This window comes from Entelurus aequoreus, linkage group LG03, assembly GCF_033978785.1.
Source record: "Entelurus aequoreus isolate RoL-2023_Sb linkage group LG03, RoL_Eaeq_v1.1, whole genome shotgun sequence".
Classification (NCBI taxonomy): domain Eukaryota; kingdom Metazoa; phylum Chordata; class Actinopteri; order Syngnathiformes; family Syngnathidae; genus Entelurus; species Entelurus aequoreus.
The window spans coordinates 71111985-71136026 of NC_084733.1; the positions used below are offsets into that span (position 1 = coordinate 71111985).

Consider the following 24042-nt stretch of genomic DNA (forward strand, 5'->3'; position numbering starts at 1 on the left):
TTAAGTTGTCCATACAGAACTCATCACCCAGTTCAACTGGCTTCATCCCGACAAGCGACGGTTGTACCACTGGTTTCTATTTATTTTCAAGTGTATTTATTTTAATTTACCATCATATTTGAAATGTTTTCTTGTGCCCATTACATCCACAATGTAAATGACCGCCATAACCACAACACCAGGGGGAGCTCCACTAACCACGTTAAACCCAGATTCCGAACTAACAAAGGTCTTAACTCATTCTCTTTCTATGCCACATCAATGTGGAATGCGCTCCCAACAGGTATAAAAGAAAGGGCATCTCTATCCTCCTTCAAAACCGCAATAAAAGTTCACCTCCAGGCAGCTACAACCCTTAACTAACACCCTCCCCGGATTGCTAATAATCAAATGCTAATAATCAAATGTAAACAATCAAATGCAGATACTTTTTCCTATGCCTTCTGATCTCTCTCTCTCTCTCTCTCTCTCTCTCTCTCTCTCTCTCTCTCTCTCTCTCTCTCTCTCTTTCTCTCTCTCTCTCTCTATGTCCACTACTTGCTGTCCATATCCCCCCCCCCCCTCCACACCCCTGATTGTAAATAATGTAAATAATTCAATGTGATTATCTTGTGTGATGACTGTATTATGATGATAGTATATATGATAGTATATATCTGTATCATGAATCAATTTAAGTGGACCCCGACTTAAACAAGTTGAAAAACGTATTCGGGTGTTACCATTTAGTGGTCAATTGTACGGAATATGTACTTCACTGTGCAACCTACTAATACAAGTCTCAATCAATCAATCCTCCTACCCTCTAAGACACTCAATATCCTACATTTTCTGGAATCATCTGCCTGTCTCTCTGAGGTCTTTATCAACCATTGGTCCCTTCAAAATGTCTCTTTTTGTTTATCTTAAAACTGAATGCCACTGTATGTAGTATGTCCTTGGTTGGAATCTAATTTAATAATTGTATATTTATTTTACTGCATTATATGTTATTCTATTGTAAATATTGTAAATTCTGAGGGAGTTGTGTGAGCTGAGAGGCATCTGAGCAAAATTGTCTTTAATGATTGCTTGTAATTGTTTGTTGTGTAACTTGTCCTGTGTTGTACTGTATTGTGTTCATTTTAAATGTCTTTGGTCTCCCTTGAAAACCAGATGCTGCATCTCAAGGGGTTTTCCATTAATGAAATACATTCAAATTCAAAAATAACTCCAACGTTTTACCCAACACTAGCAGCTCATAAATTGGGTTATCAAAATAACCCAATATTTTTAGTGTTCATCCATCCATCCAAACGAATATAAAACATGTTTTCAGTTATTTTACCTTTTTTTTTTTTTTACATAACTCCACATGTGTTCATTCATAGTTGTGATGCGTTCAGTGACAATCTACAATGTAAATAGTCATGAAAATAAAGAAAACCCATTGAATGAGGAGAAGGTGTGTCCAAACGTTTGGCCTGTACTGTATATCTGGCTTGTATATCAATACTGAAATAAACTTCAACAAACAACAGTGCAATTAACAGTGCAATAACAGTGCAATACATTTTCACAACATGGTCACTACTGCCTAGTTTCTCTTGTTATATTCTTATTTTTACTGTTATATTTTTATTCTTACTGTTATATTTGTATTCTTATTGTTGCTTTTTCTTTTTATTCTTATTGTAATATGTTCTATTTTATTTCCATTTATACCCACATTATTTACTTTTTACTTTTTAAATTCAATCTCAATTCTGTACACTGCTGCTGGAATTGTAATTTTCCTGAGGGAACTCTCCTGAAGGAATCAATAAAGTACTATATATCTATCCATCTATCCATCTATCCATCCACCCATCCATCCATCCATCCATCTATCTATCTAACTCTCCTGAAGGAATCAATAAAGTACTATCTATCTATCTATCTATTCACCACTAAATATTTTTAAATATGCTCACATGTGCACTGCTAAAGGTCAATAAAGAGCAGCCTTATTGAATGTTTGCCATCCTTTTGAAGGGGGGCAGCCTCTAAGTCATGCGTTTGCAAGCCAGAAAATGAAGCAAATGGAGTGCAACACTTGGCTGCAATTAAGGATATCCAGTCAAACGCCAGCCCCCGAAATACACAGTACATACATGACATGTCAGTCAAAGCCTCTATCAGTGTCGTTCTTGAGGCAGAGGTGCCAAGACGACAAACAAGACATCTGGGGCCCCTGGAGTTCAGCTGTGACTATAACACGGCCAGGAGTTGCCAGAGTCGCGCTCACACCTCCGGAGGGGTGAGGAGCTGCAAGCCTTATTAGAAAAACCCGACGTCACCCCGCAGATGGCAGACATGAGAGTTTTGAGAGACAAGAGAGATCTGGCACCAGCTGGCAGAGTGACCCCTACCCTCTGGCTGATGCCCCGGCCACGCAGCGCACGGTCCGCCCTGACTGTCTGTCCGGATCATCTCTCCCTGAGACAGCAAAGGGCCGCAGGATCTCCGCATGGACAAATGACGGCACAAAAAGGTCTTGGGTGGGAAAGACCTTGAAATAATATCATGAACTCATCCTGAACCTGAATGGAGAGGATGTCATGGTAATTTAGGAGAATGGTTCAAGGGGAATTGTGGGCCATGAAGTGTTACAAGGTAGGAAATGGTAGATAAAGGTAAATGATCATCTATGAGGGTAAGGGGTGGAATCAAACATGAGTTAAGGGGCAGTTTTATTAAGGGGCACACATTTTATTTGGCTATTTCAGTCATGCTTGCTGTAATAAATAGATGTCTGAAATAATACAATTTTAATAAACAGTACATATACAAATTATTTCTATATAAACTATACTTATGAAGTAGCATTATTCATTCACTGAGCAAAGCATTTTATTAACGAGATGAGGCAATTCCTGTGAGAATTGCGTGTGAATGCTCCAATGCTGAAATTGAACTGAAATCCTGGATTTTTTTTTTTAGAATTGTTGAAATAGAGCACACAATTCCCAAACAGGCTGACTATTTGGAAGTTGGAACAGTTTGAATCAGATGGAAAATGTGGGAGTTGTGGAACTTTGACGAATGTTCCATTGATTTCAATGGGAATTTCCCCCAAAATTTGGGAATTTCGGGAAAAGCGGGAATTTTTTTGAAAATGGTAAAAAAAACCTTGAATGGTCTGAAATTGAAATGGTTGGTGTTGGAATTTTTCAAATCGGTCGAGAAATGTTAATGTAGTGACATGTTGAATTGAGAAATGGTATTATGGAATTCCTGGAATTTCGGGAAAACCGGGAATTTTTCCAGTTCAAAAAACAACTTCGTTTTTTGTCCTGATTAAGAGGAATGTTTTGACGGTGGAACGGTTGGAATGCGTTGAAAAATGTAGAAGGAGTAGTCGCCAGAAAAAAAGGTGGAAATAGGGCTTTGGAAAACTGGGAATTCTGGAACAACATTTTTTTAACTTGGAAATATGGTAGTTTAAATTTCCAGGACGGTGGAATGTGTTGAAGGGGGAATGGTTTGAATCGACTGAAAAATGTGGAAATGGTGGACATTTGAAAAATGGCCAATTCATTTTGAATGGGAAAAATGTCCCGGAAAACCTGGAATTCTGGGAAATCAGGGAATTTTTGGAATTTGTCAAGCAAAAGCCCACGATTCCCGAATAGGCTGAACAGTTTGAAGTTGGAACGGTTTGAATCGGGTGAAAAATGTAGAAGGTAGAGCGTGCCAAAATCTGGAGAAGAAGAAGAAGAAGTTGAAAAAGTTTAATAAATAGATTAATTTTGGTGTAGAAAACCATATGTGTGAATGCTTTGGAGTTTGATGTATGTTTCAGAACAAAAATGTATCATATATTCTTTTAAATACAGTACACTAAGTACACTGATTTACAAAGAGTTTATAATGTTCTGAAACACATGCAAACCAGATAGCACACGCAAAGCTGATCTAGTAAAAGTGGATTGCGTCTGTTAAGTGAGCAGAATAAGGTGTGCAATCCATTTTGCGTCTCTTATTTTCATTAATATGCAACATATGTGCTGATCATCAAAACGGCCACAATGCTGGGAGGAGAAGATGCACATTATTTAGCAGGCGCAAAGTGATTTATCAACACTCATCAACATTTTGCGAGCACTATTTTGCATTTTATTTAGTAACTGTGCAAACTGACGGTTCCACACCCGGCTGCAGGATCAGTGCTCACGCTGCTCAGACAAACGAGAATCCTCCGTCTATACGTGAAAGTGTAAACATTTTGGACGGTCAGAAATAAAAAAAATATTAGACGTATCGTCTATTCAGAAACATCATTTTATAATATTATAGATGCTAAAGGACTTAAGGGGCTGACTAAAACAAATTGAATTGGTACGTTTTGGTGTATTGGTTGTATTTTTCTTAATGACGCGCGTTTTTTTTACATAGATTTTAGAAATATTTCTTATATGAAAAAAAAACCCAGCAGGACTGCTTCTAAAATGCCCATAAAAAGTGGTAGATGTCTCCTGCTTGTTTGAAAACTGGTAGGAGCATGACAACGTGTATGTGCAGTAAATGAGTGTCTCCATGGTGATGCTCCGTATAGTACACGGAAAGTCCTCATTTAATTAAGGCGGTCTGCGCCACTTTTTAATTGCACACGCAGTCTTAGTAAATCACATGCAACACACTATTTGATAGTACATTCTATTTTATAGATTGCACACGCTGTTTAGTGTGTGGTATTTGGATCCTAGTAAATCAGGCCCCAAGTGCTCTAGATTAAGGGTTTTCAAAGTGTGAGGTGGCCCTTCCCCTGGAGGCGCCCACGCAGCCACGGGAGCCACGCGGGCTACGCAACGACAAGTAGGATGGCCGCCATGGTAAATACGGAATCCCTGGGCGCGGTCTTGGCGGTAGTAGCAAATATAAAATATAGGAAATATAAAGAAAAACAGGTTTTTTTCAACTAAGCTAACTTCAGTTATGTTTAAAGGCAAAATGAATAGATACTGTGTGGGTTTATTATTGTGAGTATATGAGAATGGAATCATATGATAAGTTTCCGGTTGATAATATTGTTACGTATCAGGTGATAATGTACCATTAATTGATTAACGTGGACCCCGACTTAAACAAGTTGAACAACTTATTCGGGTGTTACCATTTAGTGGTCAATTGTACGGAATATGTACTGTACTGTGCAATCTACTAATAAAAGTTTCAATCAATCAAATTGTACAGATAATTAGGAACCAGATTATCTGAGTGATGGAGTAGAACAATAGACATTTTTGCTTTTTTTCCTGCTTCTTTTCCAACACACACCATATTTCTTTCTACTGGTCTTTTAATATTACAATTGTTTTTTGCAGATGAAGATATTGTATTGGAGATGCTTTTTTTGTTGTTGGAATAGTGTAGATCAGCGGTGTCCTAAGTGAAGCGCGGGGGCCAATTTCGGCCCGTAGCTAAATTTTTACAGGCCTGCGGCACAATTAATGGCATTCTAATATTAAGGGACAAGCGGTAGAAAATGGATGGATGGATAATGCTACCTATTTAGCCAATTTTGTAGGTATATATCTCAGTCATATGTTGGAACTTGATGCATGCTAGCATTTAAAAAAAAATTTTGGTATATAATATATTTTGGTACTTAACGCATGTTACAGTAAGCATTTATCTTTTTTAACAAATTTAGCATGTATACACCTAAGTGCCATATTATTTGGTATTTCACAAATGCTAACTGTAAGCATGCTATTGCTAGCTTGTTAGCATAGTATTCTTAGCATGCTTTTGTAGCTCATTTTGCTCATATTTTTTGTTACTTCATGCAATCTGGCTAGTGTTCTAACTGTTAGCATTTCAGTTGGGCTTTGGCTCTCAAGCATTTTTGCACAAATTTTCAAGCGAAATTGCATTTTGTAGTTCTTTGAGAAATAATCTATATATTGTACCGGTTTTGAGGGGGAAAACTACTAAAACAGCCCCCGCACCCTTTGGTTTGTCTGTCCGTGGTCCTCAGTGGAAAAAGTTTCGGCACCCCTGGTGTAGATGGTTTGTTGTGTTCGAAATAAATTGGTGAACTGAACAGAACAAGAAGAGTAGGGTTAGCAAACATAGAATTCATAAAATCAGGGCCCAGCACTGAAAAATATCTGCTGTGGATTATATTAGGGAATCATTTGGAAAAGTTCTTAGAATCACTTAAAGTATCCAATGATATTAGAGATATGAATCATTAAAAAACACGGTGAATATTTTTATACTCCAACTTTGGCACATTTGCTGCTGTGTATGTTGATGTTATTGTTTAGTATTTTGGAGGAAACACAAAACTAATTTGGGCCTTAAGTTTAGGTAAGAACTAAACTATGTTTGTAAAAAGTTTTGCATGATTAGAAAGTTTACCACAGTCAGGATAATTACAATATTTAGCACATTTAGCATGTTTAGAATATTTAGAATATTTACACACTGAGCATGTTTAGCACATTTGGAATGTTTCAAATGTTTAGCCTGTTTAGCACATTTAAAATGTTCAGAATATTTAGAATTTGTAGCACATTTAGCTTGTTCAGCATATTTGAAATGTTTAGAATGTTTAGCACATTCAGCACATGAAGCAGATTTAGAATGTTTAGAATGTTTCTAACGTTTAGAATGTTTAGTACAATCAACACAATTACAATGTTTAGCACATGTAGCACATTTAGCATGTTTAGAGTATTTAGAATGTTTGGCACATATAACATGTTTAGCACATTTAGCATGTTCAGCACATTTTGAATGTTTAGAATATTTAGAATGTTTAGCACATTTAGCATGTAGCACATTTGGAAAGTTTCGAATGTTTAGCCTGTTTAGCACATTTAAAATGTTCAAAATATTTAGAATTTGTAGCACATTTAGCTTGTTCAGCATATTTTAAATGTTTAAAATGTTTAGCACATTCAGCACATGAAGCAGATTTAGAATGTTTAGAATGTTTAAAACGTTTAGCATGTTTAAAATGTTTAGCACATGGATCACATTTAGCATGTTTAGAATGTCTAGCACATATAGCATGTTTAGCACATTTTGAATGTTTAGAAAGTTTAGCATGTTTGGGAAGTTTAGCCCAATCAGGACAATTACAATGTTTAGCATATTTAGCATGTTTAGCACATTTTGCAGATTTAGAATGTTTAGAACATTTAACATGTTAAACAGATTTAGAATGTTTAGAATGTTTAGCACATTTAGCACCTTTAAAATGTTCAGAATATTACATTTGTTTAGCACATTTAGCTTGTTTAGCATATTTTAAATCTTTACAATGTTCAGCACATTCAGCAGATTTAGAATGTTTACAATATTTAAAACATTTAGAATGTTTATCACAATCAACACAATTACAATGTTTAGCACATGAAGTACATTTAGCATGTTTAGAAGGTTTAGCACATATCGCATGTTTAGCACATTTTGAATGTTTAGCATGTTTGGGAAGTTTAGCACAATCAGGACAATTACATTGTTTAGCACATTTAGCATGTTTAGCACATTTTAAATGTTTAGAATATTTAGTCCATTTAACATGTTAAGCAGATTTAGAATGTTTAGCAAAATCAACACAATTACAATGTTTAGCACATGAAGCACATTTAGCATGTTTAGAATTTTTAGCACATATAGCATGTTTAGCACATTTTGAATGTTTAGAATGCTTAGTAAATTTAGCATGTTTGGGAAGTTTAGCACAATCAGGACAATTACATTGTTTAGCACATTTAGCATGTTTAGCACATTTTGAATGTTTAGAATATTTAGCCCATTTAACATGTTAAGCAGATTTAGAATGTTTAGCAAAATCAACACAATTACAATGTTTAGCAAATGAAGCACATTTAGCATGTTTGGAATGTTTAGCACATATAGCATGTTTAGCACATTTTGAATGTTTAGAATGCTTAGAAAGTTTAGCATGTTTGGGAAGTTTAGCACAATCAGGACAATTACATTGTTTAGCACATTTAGCATGTTTAGCACATTTTGAATGTTTAGAATATTTAGCCCATTTAACATGTTAAGCAGATTTAGAATGTTTAGCAAAATCAACACAATTACAATGTTTAGCAAATGAAGCACATTTAGCATGTTTAGAATTTTTAGCACATATAGCATGTTTAGCACATTTTGAATGTTTAGAATGCTTAGAAAGTTTAGCATGTTTGGGAAGTTTAGCACAATCAGGACAATTACATTGTTTAGCACATTTAGCATGTTTAGCACATTTTGAATGTTTAGAATATTTAGCCCATTTAACATGTTAAGCAGATTTAGAATGTTTAGCAAAATCAACACAATTACAATGTTTAGCAAATGAAGCACATTTAGCATGTTTAGCACATTTAGCATGTTTAGCACATTTAGCATGTTTAGCACATTTTGAATGTTTAGCCCATTTAACATGTTAAGCAAATTTACAATGTTTAGCACAATCAACACAATTACAATGTTTAGCACATGTAGCACAGTTAGCATGTTTAGAACATATAGCATGTTTAGCACATTTTGAATGTTTAGAATGTTTAGAAACTTTAGCATGTTTGGGAAGTTTAGCACAATCAGGACAATTACATTGTTTAGCACATTGTGCATGTTTAGAATGTATAGCACATTTAACATGTTAAGCAGATTTAGAATGTTTAGCACAATCTACACAATTACAATGTTTAGCACATGTAGCACATTTAACATGTTTATAATGTTTAGCACATATAGCACATTTTGAATGTTTAGAATGTTTAGAAACTTTAGCATGTTTGGGAAGTTTAGCACAATAAGGACAATTACATTGTTTAGCACATTTTGCATGTTTAGAATGTTTAGCACATTTAACATGTTAAGCAGATTAAGAATGTTTAGAATGTTTAGCACAATCAACACAATTACAATGTTTAGCAAATTTAGCATGTTTAGAATGTTTACAATATTTAACACGTTAAGCAGATTTAGAATGTTTAGAAAGTTTAGCATGCTTGGGAAGTTTAGCACAATCCGGACAATTACAGTGTTAAGCAAATTTAGCTCTTATATTTATATATTCTTTAAAGACAAACATGTGACATTCAGTATTGGAAGGGTTGACTAGGAGACAGTATACCGTTTCAGTCTCTCTGTTCTATTTGTTCGTCAAAAAGGTTAATTGTAGTGGATGCCATGAATGACAAGAATCAAGCCTCACCGGGGCTGCTGTATATGGTAATTATCTAGCATTCAGCGGCAATCAGAGTGACCATCTGAGTGATGAGTGCGGCAGGGTATGGTCTGCACGCCTCTCACACATGCAGGGTGTGCCTGCAGAAAGTGGCTGTTCACTCTCCTACCGTGTGCATGGTGACGGGACCTTCAAGACTCATTAAGTTCACCTCAGCGAGCCGCGCGTCAAGAGACACAAACTTCATGTGGAGTAATAGCAAACTGCAACACGGACTGCACGTATGGCCGTGTGATGCCCTACAGCACATATGTCAGAGTCAAGGCCCGCGGGCCATATCCGGCCCGCGAGAAGGTTTTTTACGGCCCTTGGGATGATCTTGATTTATTATTAGAACCGGCCCGCAGACCGCAGACCGCAGATCTTTTACACGCACCAAGCGGATGCCGGTCCAAGGTTCCGAAAGGGGGCGAGCGGCCCGCCGGGACGCGCCTGCCGGCCGAAGGGCTGCAGCCCGGCCGTCAGTCGCGGAGCCCGCCGTGCCACGCGCGCCAAGGGGGCGGGCCGAAACCCGGCCCCGAGGCCCTGAGACTTCTGCTTTGTTTCCCCAAACCGCGCGTCACCGCCGGGCCCGCACCACCGTCGGGCTGCAGCCCGAGCGTCGGTGGCGGAACCCGTCATGTGCCGCGCGCGCCAAGCGGAGCGGGGGGGTCAAGCGGGCCGAAACCCGCAGGCCACCCCCTCACCACGAGGCCCTGAGACTTCTGCGTTTGACCCCTACGCGCGGCCCGTCGGGACGCGCCCGCCGTCAAGCCACGAGGGCCAGCCGTCGGGTCGCGGAGCCCGCCGTGCCACGCGCGCCAAGGGGCGGGCCGAAACCAGCGGGGGGTTTCGGGCACCCAACTCGCCTCCCTCCCACGGAGGGAGGAGGGGGGTTTAATGTGAACATTACTGTGCAATCACATATTTAGAGTTTTTACTCAATTCAAGTTTAAAAGTTAAAGTTTAATATTTGTTTTCACTGCATGTTACTTCTCCTTAAACAAAGTGTTGTTTTTGATTTATAGATTTTTGCACTTTATTTTATTGTATTTCAATTTAATTATATTTTAAAAATATTTCAGTTGAGTGGATGATAGAAAATTGCTATTATTGTTTTTTTCTTTGAAGTAAATTTAGCCCACTTTTGCTAAAATAGAAAATATAGGCTACTGATGGTGCCTTGAATACCGGTTTCTTTCATTTAATGTTCATGTTATGGGGATTTTTATATAAAGGAAATTTGTCTTTTGTGTCTGTTGAAAATTAAAGATTACTGACAGAGCCATAAGAAAATATTGCTTTATTTATCTGATCATATTGGAATATATTTGTTAGGTTTTCAGTAGGTTCAATTAGGTTCACTAGACTATATGCGTCATTTAAAAATTTTTCAATGAACATTCGAACAGTCCGGCCCTCGGCTTGTAGCTAAATTTTTTATTTGGCCCTCCGTCCATTTGACTTTGACACCCCTGCCCTACAGGCAAACTGGTGCTTTTGTATCTTGTTCAAGGACCCAGTGATCGAACCTGCGGCCTTTTCAGTTGTAAGACGACACAACACTCTGCCGTGTAATCTGAACTGCCGCCAAAACACATGGAGATCAATAAGGACACAGGCTACCTAAATTCATTACCTGTCCAGTGATGGCAATCAAAAAAAACCTCAATATTATTAACACAGAGGTGTCAAGGTGATGAGTCGCCAATGTGGCTCACGCATCTCACCATGTCATTTTTCAATCCAATCCACTTTATTTATACAGCACATTTAAACAACAACAATGTTTCCAAAGTGCTGCAGAAAAATATTAAAAACAAGATTCATATAGTATCCTTAGCTCCACCAATTACTGAATAAAAACAAAATAAATAAATATAAAACCAATATAAAAATATTTAAAACTGATTTTAAATGGTAAAACCAATTAAAACAATAAATAGAAATACAAATGTAAAAACACAGAGGACCACACAACTCACGTAGTGTTAAAAGCCAGAGAATAAAAATGGGTTTTAAGACGAGACTTAAAACACTCCACTGTGGGAGCAGTTCGAACATGGAGTGTTCCAGAGCTTAGGGCCGACCACAGAGAAGACCCTGTCTCCCCTGGTTTTAAGTCTCGTCTTTTTAAAGTGCATATAAGCGTAAAAAAAAAGTTAATCACTGCAAAGGTAAAACAACAAAAGTTGGATAAAAACCGTGTTCTGATGTCTCATAATGCGTCAGATTTGAACCGATACAGTACCAATTCTTGGTATATGTTCATGAGGTAGTAAATATTCATTTATTTGATTAAAACATACATATATATATATATGTGTGTATATATATACCATATTTTCCGTAAAATAGGGTGCACCGGATTATAAGGCGCACTGCCGATGAATGGTCTATTTTTTATATTTTTTCATATATAAGGCGCACCCGATTATAGGGCGCATTAAAGGAGTCTTTTTTTTTTTTCCTAAATGGAAAACACTTCCTTGTAGTCTACACATGTAATGGTGGTTCTTTGGTCAAAATGTTGCATAAATTATGTTTTTTACAGATCATCTTCAAGTCGCTTTCTGACAGTCGCTTCAAAATGCGCCGTTTTGTGGGCGGTTTTATTTACGTGGCTCACCTTCGGCAGCGTCTCTGTCATCTTTATTGTAGCGGTGTAGCGTGCAAGAACGGGCGTGGAAGAAATGTCAAAAGATGGAGCTAACTGTTTTAATGACATTCAGACTTTACTTAAATCGATAACGGAGCAGCACCTCCTCATCCGCCGGAAATGTGTCCCGTGAAAAACTGTCCGACCGGAACTCTCTAATAACTAAAGTTCCTTGGGTGAATAATGTAAACCCACTACACATTTATGTTTTAGCGCTTTCATGGCAGATATAAGTAAGAACGTTCCACTACTTTATATTAGAAATGGCAGCAGCGGAGGATGAATTCCCCATAACAAGAAGATAGAGAAAAAGAAGACGCTTATTGACTACGGTGTCACCACGGACTATTAAGGCGGATGCGCGCAATTTTTCAGGACTTTTGCAGATCCCAAATACAGATCAGCAGGTACCAGAAGGTAAAAAACGTTGCTTTTGCACAATATGGCGAAACAAAACGCCAGACAATATGTCTTAAACGCCTACTGAAATGAATTGTTTTTATTTAAACGGGGATAGCAGATCCATTCTATGTGTCATACTTGATCATTTCGCGATATTGCCATATTTTTGCTGAAAGGATTTAGTAGAGAACATCGACGATAAAGTTTGCAACTTTTGGTCGCTGATAAAAAAAGCCTTGCCTGTACCGGAAGTAGCGTGACGTCGCAGGTTGAAAGGCTCCTCACATTTCCACATTGTTTACACCAGCAGCGAGAGCGATTTGGACCGAGAAAGCGACGATTACCCCATTAATTTGAGCGAGGATGAAAGATTCGTGGATGAGGAACGTGAGAGTGAAGGACTAGAGTGCAGTGCAGGACACATCTTTTTTCGCTCTGACCGTAACTTAGGTAAAAGGGCTCATTGGCTATCAGGAGACACCGAACCAAACACTGGACCTGTAACTACATGGTTAATGCTGTGCCGCCTGTCGAAGCCTAGCAATGCTGTTGCTAACGACAGCATTGAAGCTAACTTAGCTACGGGACCTCGTCAGAGCTATGATAAAAACATTAGCGCTCCACCTACGCCAGCCCTCATCTGCATCAACACCCGTGCTCACCTGCGTTCCAGCGATCGACGGCGCGACGAAGGACTTCACCCGATTATCGATGTGGTCGGCGGCTAGCGTCGGATAGCGCGTCTGCTATCCAACTAAGTCCTCCTGGTTGTGTTGCTCCAGCCAGCCGCTAATACACAGATCACAACTACAGTTTTCTTCTTTGCAGTCTCCATTGTTCATTAAATTGCAAAAGATTCACCACAGATGTCCAGAATACTGTGGAATTTTGCGGTGAAAACAGAGCTGTTTGTATTGTGATACAATGTGTCCGAATACTTCCATTTCAACCATTGATGTCACACGCAAACGTCATCATACATAGACGTTTTCAACCGGAAGTTCCCTGGGAAATTTAAAATTGCACTTTATAAGTTAACCCGGCCGTATTGGCATGTGTTGCAATGTTAAGATTTCATCATTGATATATAAACTATCAGACTGCGTGGTCGGTAGTAGTGGGTTTCAGTAGGCCTTTAACTTATACACACACCATAATAATACTTGAATGTTGAAGCACAGTACAAAGGTGCGGCGTCATAGCTTACCGAAGTCGTACTAAAACATTTTGATAGATTTATTTTTATTTTCAATGGAATATATAAAATGTTGGTGTTGTTTACTTGAGTCATATTGCAGTCTACACATATCTCTTATGTGTGACTGCCATCTACTGGTCACACCATGTACCAAAATAAAATAGCTTCGAGGTCGGTAAACAAAACCAGAATTTTTCCGTACATTAGGCGCACCGTATTATAAAGCCCACTGTTGAGTTTTGAGATAAAAAATAGGACTTTAAGCGCGCCTTTTAGTCCGGAAAATACGGTATATTTTTTAAATGTAACATTGAGCTGATAATTATAACTTTTGTGATATACTGTTTTCTTCCACTGAGTGTTATTTGCAAGTATTCATTCATTTCAGTTTGTCAAAGGTGTGTTGCCATAGTCAGGAAGTAGTCTTTGCCGTTAAGTTGAATGGGCCAGTCTTGTCGCATGTTTTACAAAGTCTATACTGTATTTATTACACGCCAGCTGTTTGATTGCGACGTGCATCTTAGTTGTCGTTTTCATTGCCAAATTCTGAGGTGTTGAAATCGGCAATGCTAATCAGCAGTATGGCATATCCAGTGTACGATAGCATGGAGCTCACTTAAAAAGTGGAGCCTTACTTCCCAGTGTGCTTTCTTTGTTGGCACTGTAAATTGCAACATTACCTAAAGACGACTTCACCTAATTTTCTGCGTCTGCAACTTGATGCGACATCAATTATAAAAAACTGGTACTGTTTGATTTTGAATCGGTACTCGGTGTTACCGATGAAATTTGGCCAAGGTATCCATCTGTACAAATGATATTAGCCAATCTTTTTATACAAAACCAACAAATAGAGACCGTAGGAATTTAAAATCTGAATAATTGTGCGACTACAGATGAATATTTTGCATGAATGCACGACTTCAGAGCCATTTGACTTCAAAGGTAGCACTGTTTATGGGTTTCTACAGAAGCAACAGAATAATGTGGATTATATGCTAATGGTTAGCCCTCCCTCCCCCAGTTAGAGTCATCCCTTGGGGAGATGGCAGTGTGCATCATGCCCAGGGGAAAGAAAGAGAAAGGCACATGCTCCTACATCACTTCGTAGCAACAGCGGCAGATTTTTGTCATCACGTGTTCACTGCTGAGCCAGCTAATGTGAACTGAAATATCTGAGCACCGATGGTGACCTTTAGTAATATAAACTCCTGTCATGTCACCAACAGTTTATATCCAAACAAAAAAGAAAAGCGGATCTCAAAAAGTAATTAGTCATTGTGAAAAACACAAGATAAATTAAAATGATAAATGATATTATTAAATTATATGTAGACTGCAGGGGTCCGAGTATGATCTTATTATACAGATAACCAATCCTAGGTGTAGTTCTGTTAGGTACCAATTGTATACAGTATATGGAAACACTTGTATCTGTGCCTTTTATAGAATGTGGAGACACATTTTTAAAGTATACCGTACAGGCCAAAAGTTTGGACACACCTTCTCCTCATTCAATGTGTTTTCTTTATTTTCATGATTATTTACATTGTAGATTGTCACTGAAGGCATCAAAACTATGAACGAACACACATGGAGTTATGGTCTTAACAAAAAAAGGTGAAATAACTGAAAACATGTTTTATATTCTAGTTTCTTCAAAATAGCCACCCTTTGCTCTGATTACTGCTTTGCACACCCTTGGCATTCTCTCGATAAGCTTCAAGCACACCTGTGAAGTGAAAACCATTTCATGTGACTACCTCTTGAAGCTCATCGAGAGAATGCCAAGAGTGTGCAAAGCAGTAATCAGAGCAAAGGGTGGCTATTTTGAAGAAACCAGAATCCATTATTTCACCTTTTTTTGTTTAGTACATAACTCCACATATGTTCATTCATACTTTTGATGCCTTCAGTGCCAATCTATAATGTAAATAGTCATGAAAATAATGAAAACGCATTGAATGAGGAGAAGGTGTGTCCAAACTTTTGGCCTGTACTGTATATATATTTGTTTTATTGATGCTTTTATTTATTTATTAGATTCCTTTTTTACTGAATATGCACAAGCACTGTTTTAATTTTATGTGATAATGCCTTTTATACCGTATTTTTAGTTTTGTTTTATGTACTGTATTTGATTGTATGTCTACTTGGACGTTGGAGTCTGAAATACAGCTTGATTGATTAAGTCTAAGTAGTCTTAACAGTTGTTTTTTTCCAACTCCTTTCACAGGTCATTACCTAGAGAACACAGATTTTAATTTAGCCTGCTGTTAACAGTGTTATACGCCCACAACCAGGTGTTGCACTGCTAATTAGCTCAAAGCATGTCACAGGACAGAACTGTAAAAGTTAGAATTGCGAGTCCACAGTCAAACATTGTTTCTACACAACAGGGAGAAAGAAACACATCTAACAACCTGAATTTGTTTGGTATACTTAACAATGGTCATGATGATTTATTTGTTTCGAACCTACTTAACAAGTTCCACAAAGGAACGTCACAGCTCTACATTTACACAATAAATCCTATCCGGAAATGAGTAAGAAGAAGCAGATCTTATTCAATCCTAAAAAAAAGTGTGTTTTTCCACTTCAAATTAACACAGCGTGCGTGACTTTGAGGAATTTTTGAGGAGTGTTGTGGTGTGTTGTGTTACAAACTTGTGTGGTGTTGCTTCCTTATTTGTCATTATTCAAAGCTGATTTTAATGTGTAGCAACATAAAATGCCGATCGCATCATTAGTCCAGAATCTTCACAAAATTTGAATTAACCATGATTAATCACAGGGGATTACTATTCTGCATAATTGAAATTAGCTTATGAAAAGACCCCGATATTTGTACACAAATGCAATTGTATTGCCAGAATGTCATTCAGGAACGTTTTACTTGACTGCATGTCATTTATTTGCACAAAACTCGTTAACAGTTTTATCTAAAGTTCACTCAATGTTGTACTGACATATGCATTGATCTGATCACTGACCATAAAGCGACCAAGGTAAAAGAGCTTGCACAGTCAAAAATAAACTGTGTGATTAATGTAATTGTTTTTATGACAAATGCTTTAATTTGTGATTAATCACATGAGTTAACTCATTAATTTTGACAGCTCTAAACATTTTTTTTTATAAAAAACTCATTTGCAAGTATTATATAGTAAACGTTGCATGCCTTTGCATTTTTAAGATGTTCGGTGGCAGTAGTATATAGATTACGGTGTTTCCCAGTTAAGAATAAAGTTAAAGTACCAATGGTTGTCACACACACACACGAGGTGTGGCGAAATTATTCTCTGCATTTGACCCATCACCCTTGATCACCCCCTGGGAGGTGAGGGGAGCAGTGAGCAGCAGCGGTGGCCGCGCCTGGGAATCATTTAAACCCCAATTCCAACCCTTGATGCTGAGTGCCAAGCAGGGAGGTAATGGGTTCCATTTTTATAGACTTTGGTATGACTCGGCCGGGCTTTGAACTCAGAACCTACCGAACCACTAGGCCAATAAGTCTTTGTCATGAAGTTGAACGTGGCGTTTTAGGCAGCTTATAAAGGTTCGATGTGTTGAAGCTCTATGTTTTCCCTTCCTCAAGGAAAGTTTGCAGAACATTTGCTGCAAATAGCACAAAAATATCTTCCTCTGAAACAGTGAAGAAGTCTCACACAATAGACGGCATATTTGTTTATAGTGAGCGCAGGCACATGGAATGACCTAATTAGGAAGCGGTACCAAAAAACACCGGTACTCGGTATACATCCCTACTCTTGAGTGATTGACGCAGCGCAGTGTTTTCCACCTTTAGACCCTTCAGGTCCACCTGGCTTGTGTTGATGTCATTCTCCAGACCCTTGACGTTACTGCTTGGGTTTTAATTATCGTCTTTCGTTCCTCTATGACAGGGATGTCAAACTGGTCTTCATTGAGGGCCACATGGCAGTTATGGCTGCCATCAGAGGGCCGCTTGTAACAGCAAATAATGTATGAATTTGCCTCTGGATTTCATTATTAATTATATCAATTGTTTTAAGTAGACTGTTGATTTTACAGTAAAAACTTTACAATTACAAAATTGTACTGTGAAATATAGTGCACAATTTTATTTTTATTCTTTTACATCATTTTACGGTAAATGGAAAAACATTACCACTGTTTTTTTTGTTTTTGTTTTTTTTTTTGGGGGGGGGGGGTTACGGAAAAAGCTGTAAAAATGTACATTGGTTTTTACATTATAGAAAAAGGATGGATGGATGGATATAGTTATTGGAAAAACAGTACAAGTTATTTTGCCAGTTTTTCTACCGTAAAAACAAATGTGCTGTCTTTCCATTTACAGTAATACACCGTTAAAACCAACAACTGTAGATTTTACAGTCAAACACTGGCAACTCAGTCAACAGAATTTTAACACAAAAAAGTTTTTTTCAATGTACAGTAATATGCTGTAAATAACAACGTAAAATGTCTTGTAATTTGTATTAATTTGATGAGTAATTTGCTGTAAAGTTATGTTTTTTTATTTATATTATTTAGACAAACACATGTTTGGAAAGTATGATAATATACTGTAATATTTGTTGCAATATTGGATACTATCAAAGTTTAAAAGGTATGCAATTTCAAGCAGTACATGTTTTTTTTATGTCCAAAAAAAAAAAAATCAATTACATTTAGTGAGAAAATATTAAGTACTTTATTGACACATATAATTTCCAGATAAAATGATGTGGCGTGGCCTTTAGTTTGACACCTGTGCTTTATGATATGTTGTGGCTTGAACCGCTCCGTTACTTTTGGTTCTACCTTTGCCATCATCATACACAATTTTATGAATGATTAATCCACCTATCTCTGATTTAGTACCTCAGCTGAACAAGCTGATTTATAGTTTATTTTGCAGAAAATTCCATCTCTCTGTGGTTGTACCAAACCAGAGTAGCCCAGAAGGATGCTGTGTGTCCCGCTGACCCGCCCTGCAAAATGAGAGGGTGCTGCAATGCCATGGCTGCTGGTAATTACTACCAAACAGCTGCAAAAGGGACTTGGCCATACTGCCAGGGTGGACAAGGGGGTGCGGGGTGGACAAGCACTACAGTGTGGGGAGGCCACAGGCTCCCCTCTGTGCTTGGAACCAGCCTCGGTCCACTCAAGACACACCATGAGGTTCCCATTGCCGCCGAGAACTCCTGCTGCCTCATCAAGTTTTCTGGCCAAAATTGCAGGGCGGCAGGGGAAGCGTGTCTGTAAATATGACTGCATTGACAAAGAAATGTCATGGTCTCTCTCCTGCGACTTCAGGGAGGGAGGTACGTCTGTTCCGATCAATGCAAACAATGACAGCTGCTATGGTAGATATGAAGCAGGAGGGGAAAGCAGAGCTGGAACACTGACAGGCGCGTTTTGATGACAGTGATGTTTTTAAATCATATCAGTAGATTGGTAAATACATTAAGTGCACTCAGAGAATGCAGACTTCTGCAAAGATCTTCCTAACGCTGCAGCTGCAAAATGGTATGCTAACCTGAAAAAGTATTTATTTTGTAATAGCTGTTGAGAGATTATGAGCAGCATTAGACGGTAAGTTGACTTAAAAAAACTAAATAAAAATGTTATTAAAATCCAAATACTATGTATTTTTATCTATTGATTAATTTAACATATTTGATTGTATTTTTATGTAACTATAATAGTTTTAAGTATTTTGACCAATATTAAACCTATTTTAATTTTTCAAAAATATATTAATTTAAAATTATTTAAAATATGTGTATACATACACATATATATATATATATATATATATATATATATATATATATATATATATATATATATATATATATATATATATATATATATATATATATATATATATATATATATATATATATATATATATATGATACTAATGATGATTAAATCATATCAATCTGCAATTATTGTGATTAATTTTGAGTTAACTATGAACAAAATGAGATTAATCGTGATTTAATATTTAAATTGTTTGACAGCCCTAATATATATATATACACATACATATATTACGGGTGTAACAGTATTATAAATACCGCACTATTTCGGTTTCAAAGTCTTCACAATAATGCCGTGACGCGTGATAGTATCAAACGAAAACTTGGTGTGTCGTTTTTTTCCTGGCATTTTAGCGTTGGCCTGGTCTGAAAATAAACTAGATCTCCCAGAATCCTCTGCGCAGTGCGGGGCCGGCAAGGTGGTGGGCTTGGAGTGCCCTAAGCAGGAAGTGAAGTGTGTTCGTAAGATGAGAGGAATTGTTTTTTGGGACATTTCCTAAAAATGTTATCAAAATTAATCCATAACTGTTTTAGTTATGTTGCTAACAAACACACAAACAAACCCTGGCAAAAACATAACCTCTTTGGTGGTGGTAAGAAAGTCTTCATTCTGCAAAGCGCGCGCTACCTCTTGTCCCACTTGATGGGGCGGGGGGAGGGGGGAATGCAGAATGCACCCTGGACAAGTCACCACCTCATAAACCATCCCCCAGAAAATATATTTGAAGCCAGCAAAGCAAAACATCAGTTTGTGAGGTATTTACATTATTAAAAGTTATATTGCAAGTGAACATTTATGAGAAACAGCATTTTCAAAACTAATATAAACCATGTCCACTGTGGAGGACACTACTTCTCACAAAGTAAAAGTTGAAAGACACTAAAGTAAACATTATTGCTTTACACTGGATGTTTACATTGTCACCTTTAAGACACTCAACTGTAAGTTTATATATATATATATATATATATATATATATATATATATATATATATATATATATATATATATATATATATATATATATATATATAATTTATCAATTTTTTTCTTGAAACAGTGGCTGTCCCTGCACAATTTTTTGCACTTGAAGTTGCTGTGTGCAATTTTCTCACGGTAACATTTTTCAAAGCAAAAACAAAAACACCACTAGCTTGTTTATATTACCATTAGTGGTTTAAAAGAGCACAGTTGTTTTACAATTGTCTATATTTTTCACAATGACTAAGTTTATGCAATAAAACATGTTTACCAGCCCAAATAAAATGATTGATGTTTACGGCGGTCACTCGCCCGGTCTCGTCAACACGTACGCTCAGGGAGAGCGTGCACTCATACAAACGCAGTCCAAGAGAAGCAACAAACAATTTGCAGTCATGTTGTTGTTATGATAGAATATACATTCAATGATAGCTAATGCTAGCTATCCAAATTGCTATTATAAGCGAACAACACCTAATGCTAATGCACGTAAGAGGGTGGGATATACTGTGTAAAATACATTTATGGTTTTGTAGAAATAAATATCATTAGAACATTTTAGAATTACATGTATGTTCAATTACAGTAAGTGTGTTTATCCTAAACATTCCTGCCACTTCATTTTATACACTATAACATTTATAAATCTTTTTTTTTTTTTGGGGGGGGGGAAAACTACAGTATACCGCAACAATATAATACCGTGGCCTTAATGCCATGATAATATCATACTATATATGTATGTATATAAAGGTGAAATAACTGAAAACATGTTTGATAGTCTAGTTTCTTCAAAATAGCCACCCTTTGCTCTGATTACTGTTTTGCACACTCTTGGCATTCTCTCAATGAGCTTCAAGCACACCTGAGAAGTGAAAACCATTTCAGGGGACTACCTCTTGAAACTCATCGAGAGAATGCCAAGAATGTGCAGGCAAGGCGGTGTTTCGGCAAGAGGAACAGCGAGCACCTGCGGCTGGGGCGCGCGTTCAACAAATGTTGTTAATATAGTACCGATATTTTATTTTTTTTAAACGTGCATGTGATATTTTCACTTATAGAAATCAAAATTAATATCTAAAAATAAGTATTTCTGCGTTTTTGTGGAAATGTCACATGCCTGAATGTAACCTAACAATGCATCAACCATAAATATACTGTATGTGCATAGAAGCTGTTCAACAAAACAGTCATGTTCCAATAAGAAGTCCAGAACAGATGAAACTCCTATTATGAGTTGTATCTTGGACAAAAATGCTGTAACTTAGTCAACATTTTAGAAAGACATACCATTTTTGGCCCTTGTCAAAATCTAGAAGTGACGTTAAAAGACTTTTACTGTGATCCAAATCAAGACTAATAATATCCACTATGGATGACACTGCTTCTCACAACATTTTAAAAAGTTAACACGGGGCAACATTTTAAAAAGACATACCATTTTTGGCCCTTGCCAAAATCTAGAAGTGACGTTAAAAGACTTTTACTGTGATCCAAATCAAGACTAATATAAATCATGTCCACTGTGGAGGACACTGCTTCTCAAAAAGTAAAAAGTTGAAAGACACTAAAGTAAACAGTATTGCTTTACACTGGATATTTACATTGTCACCTTTAAGACACTCAACTGTAGGGGCCAAAAATGGCCCTAGTCAAAATCTAGAAGTGATGTTACAAGACTTTTACTGTGATCCAAATCAAAACTAATATACATCATGTCCACTGTGGAGGACACTGTTCTCACAAAGTAAAAGTTGAAAGACACTAAAGTAACCTTACAAGACTTTTACTGTGTATAAGTATATTGGACAAAAATGCTGTAACTTAGTAAACATTTTAAAAAGACATACCATTTTTGGCCCTTGCCAAAATCTAGAAGTGACGTTAAAAGACTTTTACTGTGATCCTAATCAAGACTAATATAAATAATGTCCACTGTGGAGAACACTGCTTCTCACAAAGTAAAAGTTGAAAGACACTAAAGTCAACATTATTGCTTCTTTACACTGGTTTACATTGTCACCTTTAAGACACTCAACTGTAAGGGCTATTTTTGGCCCTTGTCAAAATCTAGAAGTGACGTTACAAGACTTTTACTGTGATCCTAATCAAGACTAATATAAAATCATGTCCACTGTGGAGGACACTGCTTCTCACAAAGTAAAAGTTGAAAGACACTAAAGTAACGTTACAAGACTTTTACTGTGTTTAAAAAGTATCTTGGACAAAAATGCCTTAATCAACATTTTAAAAAGACATACCATTTTTGGCCCTTGTCAAAATCTAGAAGTCATGTTACAAGACTTTTACTGTGATCCAAATCAAGCTGCGACCAATATTCAGGAATAATCTAAAGTATAGGAGATTTACATTGGTTCAACATACCTGTCTGTTCCTTTCATCCATGATCCTGGTGATCTGTATCTTCTTTCGCCCCATGGCTCTGTCCTTTCCCCGTCTCTCTGACACTTGGACGATATCGGACAAACAAGACACACTGACTTTCGTCCGCCGCCTCTCCTAGCACATTATGCACAGGTTCTTCTTCTTGGTTTCTCAACACACCATATGCTCGTCAGCGGTTGTCGGCAAAAGCTGCAAAATACACACAAAAAGAGACAGACGGACATGGTGAGAGCGAGCGAGTTAACATGCCACTCAGTAAATGTCTCCTTAGGCACTTCAAAGCACAAGAGTCTTCTGTTCTCAATGTCATTGGGAGTATGGGACCCACATGTCGCGCCCTTATCTCCTCATGCGAATCGCAGCTGAAGTCAATGAAAGACAGCCTTGCACTTGCGGAGCATTAACACAGTATTGTATTGCATCAATGCAGTTTCAAACAACAAACAAAACCCTGTCGAATTATCACATCATTATCGCTGAACTGAGGTAATGATGTCCATCCATCTTTCATTTGTGGGACAGATGGTGCTTGTGTAAAAGTGTCTTTAAATATTGACTTTTGTGTCCACAGACTCCTCATCATTAGGCAACTATCAATTTGTATTTAATGGCTTTTTGTTTTATTTGAACACTATGAACTCCAAATTCAACTGACATTTTCAGGGTAAAATACATCGCAAAAATGGAGGTAGAAACATCATGCTGTGGAACACCAATGTGGATCATGACGAATGTTAGCTACTACCTACTGTAGCGGCTAACTGGCCAGCTGCTATTGCTTTGTAACAAAGGCGGATTTGTTTTGTTTTTACTCATTTTAAATTTGCCTGACAGTTAATGTTAAAGAAATGTCAGAGTTTTACTGTACCTAATATATTCAGAATAAAGTGGTTAACTTAACACATGTCCAAATGTGTCACTGCTAATGTAAAGTACTAGCATGAGCCGTAAGTACAGTAGACATGAATTGATTGTATTTTTTTTCCAATTTTATAGTTGTAAACATATTGTTTAGTTGTAAACATATTGTTTGACTATTACAAACAATTGCCCGTGACACCAATGGGGTCAATTAGGCACAAGTGTTGGGTACGAGAGTTAGGTACGAGAGTTAGGTACGAGCGTTAGGTACGAGCGTTAGGTACGAGCGTTAGGTACGAGCGTTAGGTACGAGCGTTAGGTACGAGCGTTAGGTACGAGCGTTAAGTATGAGCGTTGGGTACGTGCTTTAGATACGAGCGTTTGGTACATGCTTTAGATACGAGCGTTAGGTACAAGCGTTGGGTATATGCTTTAGATATGAGCGTTGAGTACAAGCGTTGGGTACGAGCGTTGGGTACGAGCGTTGGGTACGAGCGTTAGGCA

General features: G+C 37.4%; 1 protein-coding gene across 4 annotated transcripts in view; it reads right to left on the reverse strand.

Annotated features, from left to right (window-relative positions):
- Positions 1–24042, reverse strand: part of mef2aa (myocyte enhancer factor 2aa) — a 195433-nt gene that overhangs the window by 104668 nt on the left and 66723 nt on the right. For all 4 annotated transcript variants that reach the window (XM_062042587.1, XM_062042588.1, XM_062042589.1 and 1 more), the window contains exon 2: positions 22657–22866. In XM_062042587.1, coding sequence (XP_061898571.1) covers positions 22657–22710 — 54 coding nt within the window. In that variant the 5' untranslated portion in view covers positions 22711–22866. The remainder of the gene's footprint in view (positions 1–22656; positions 22867–24042) is intronic.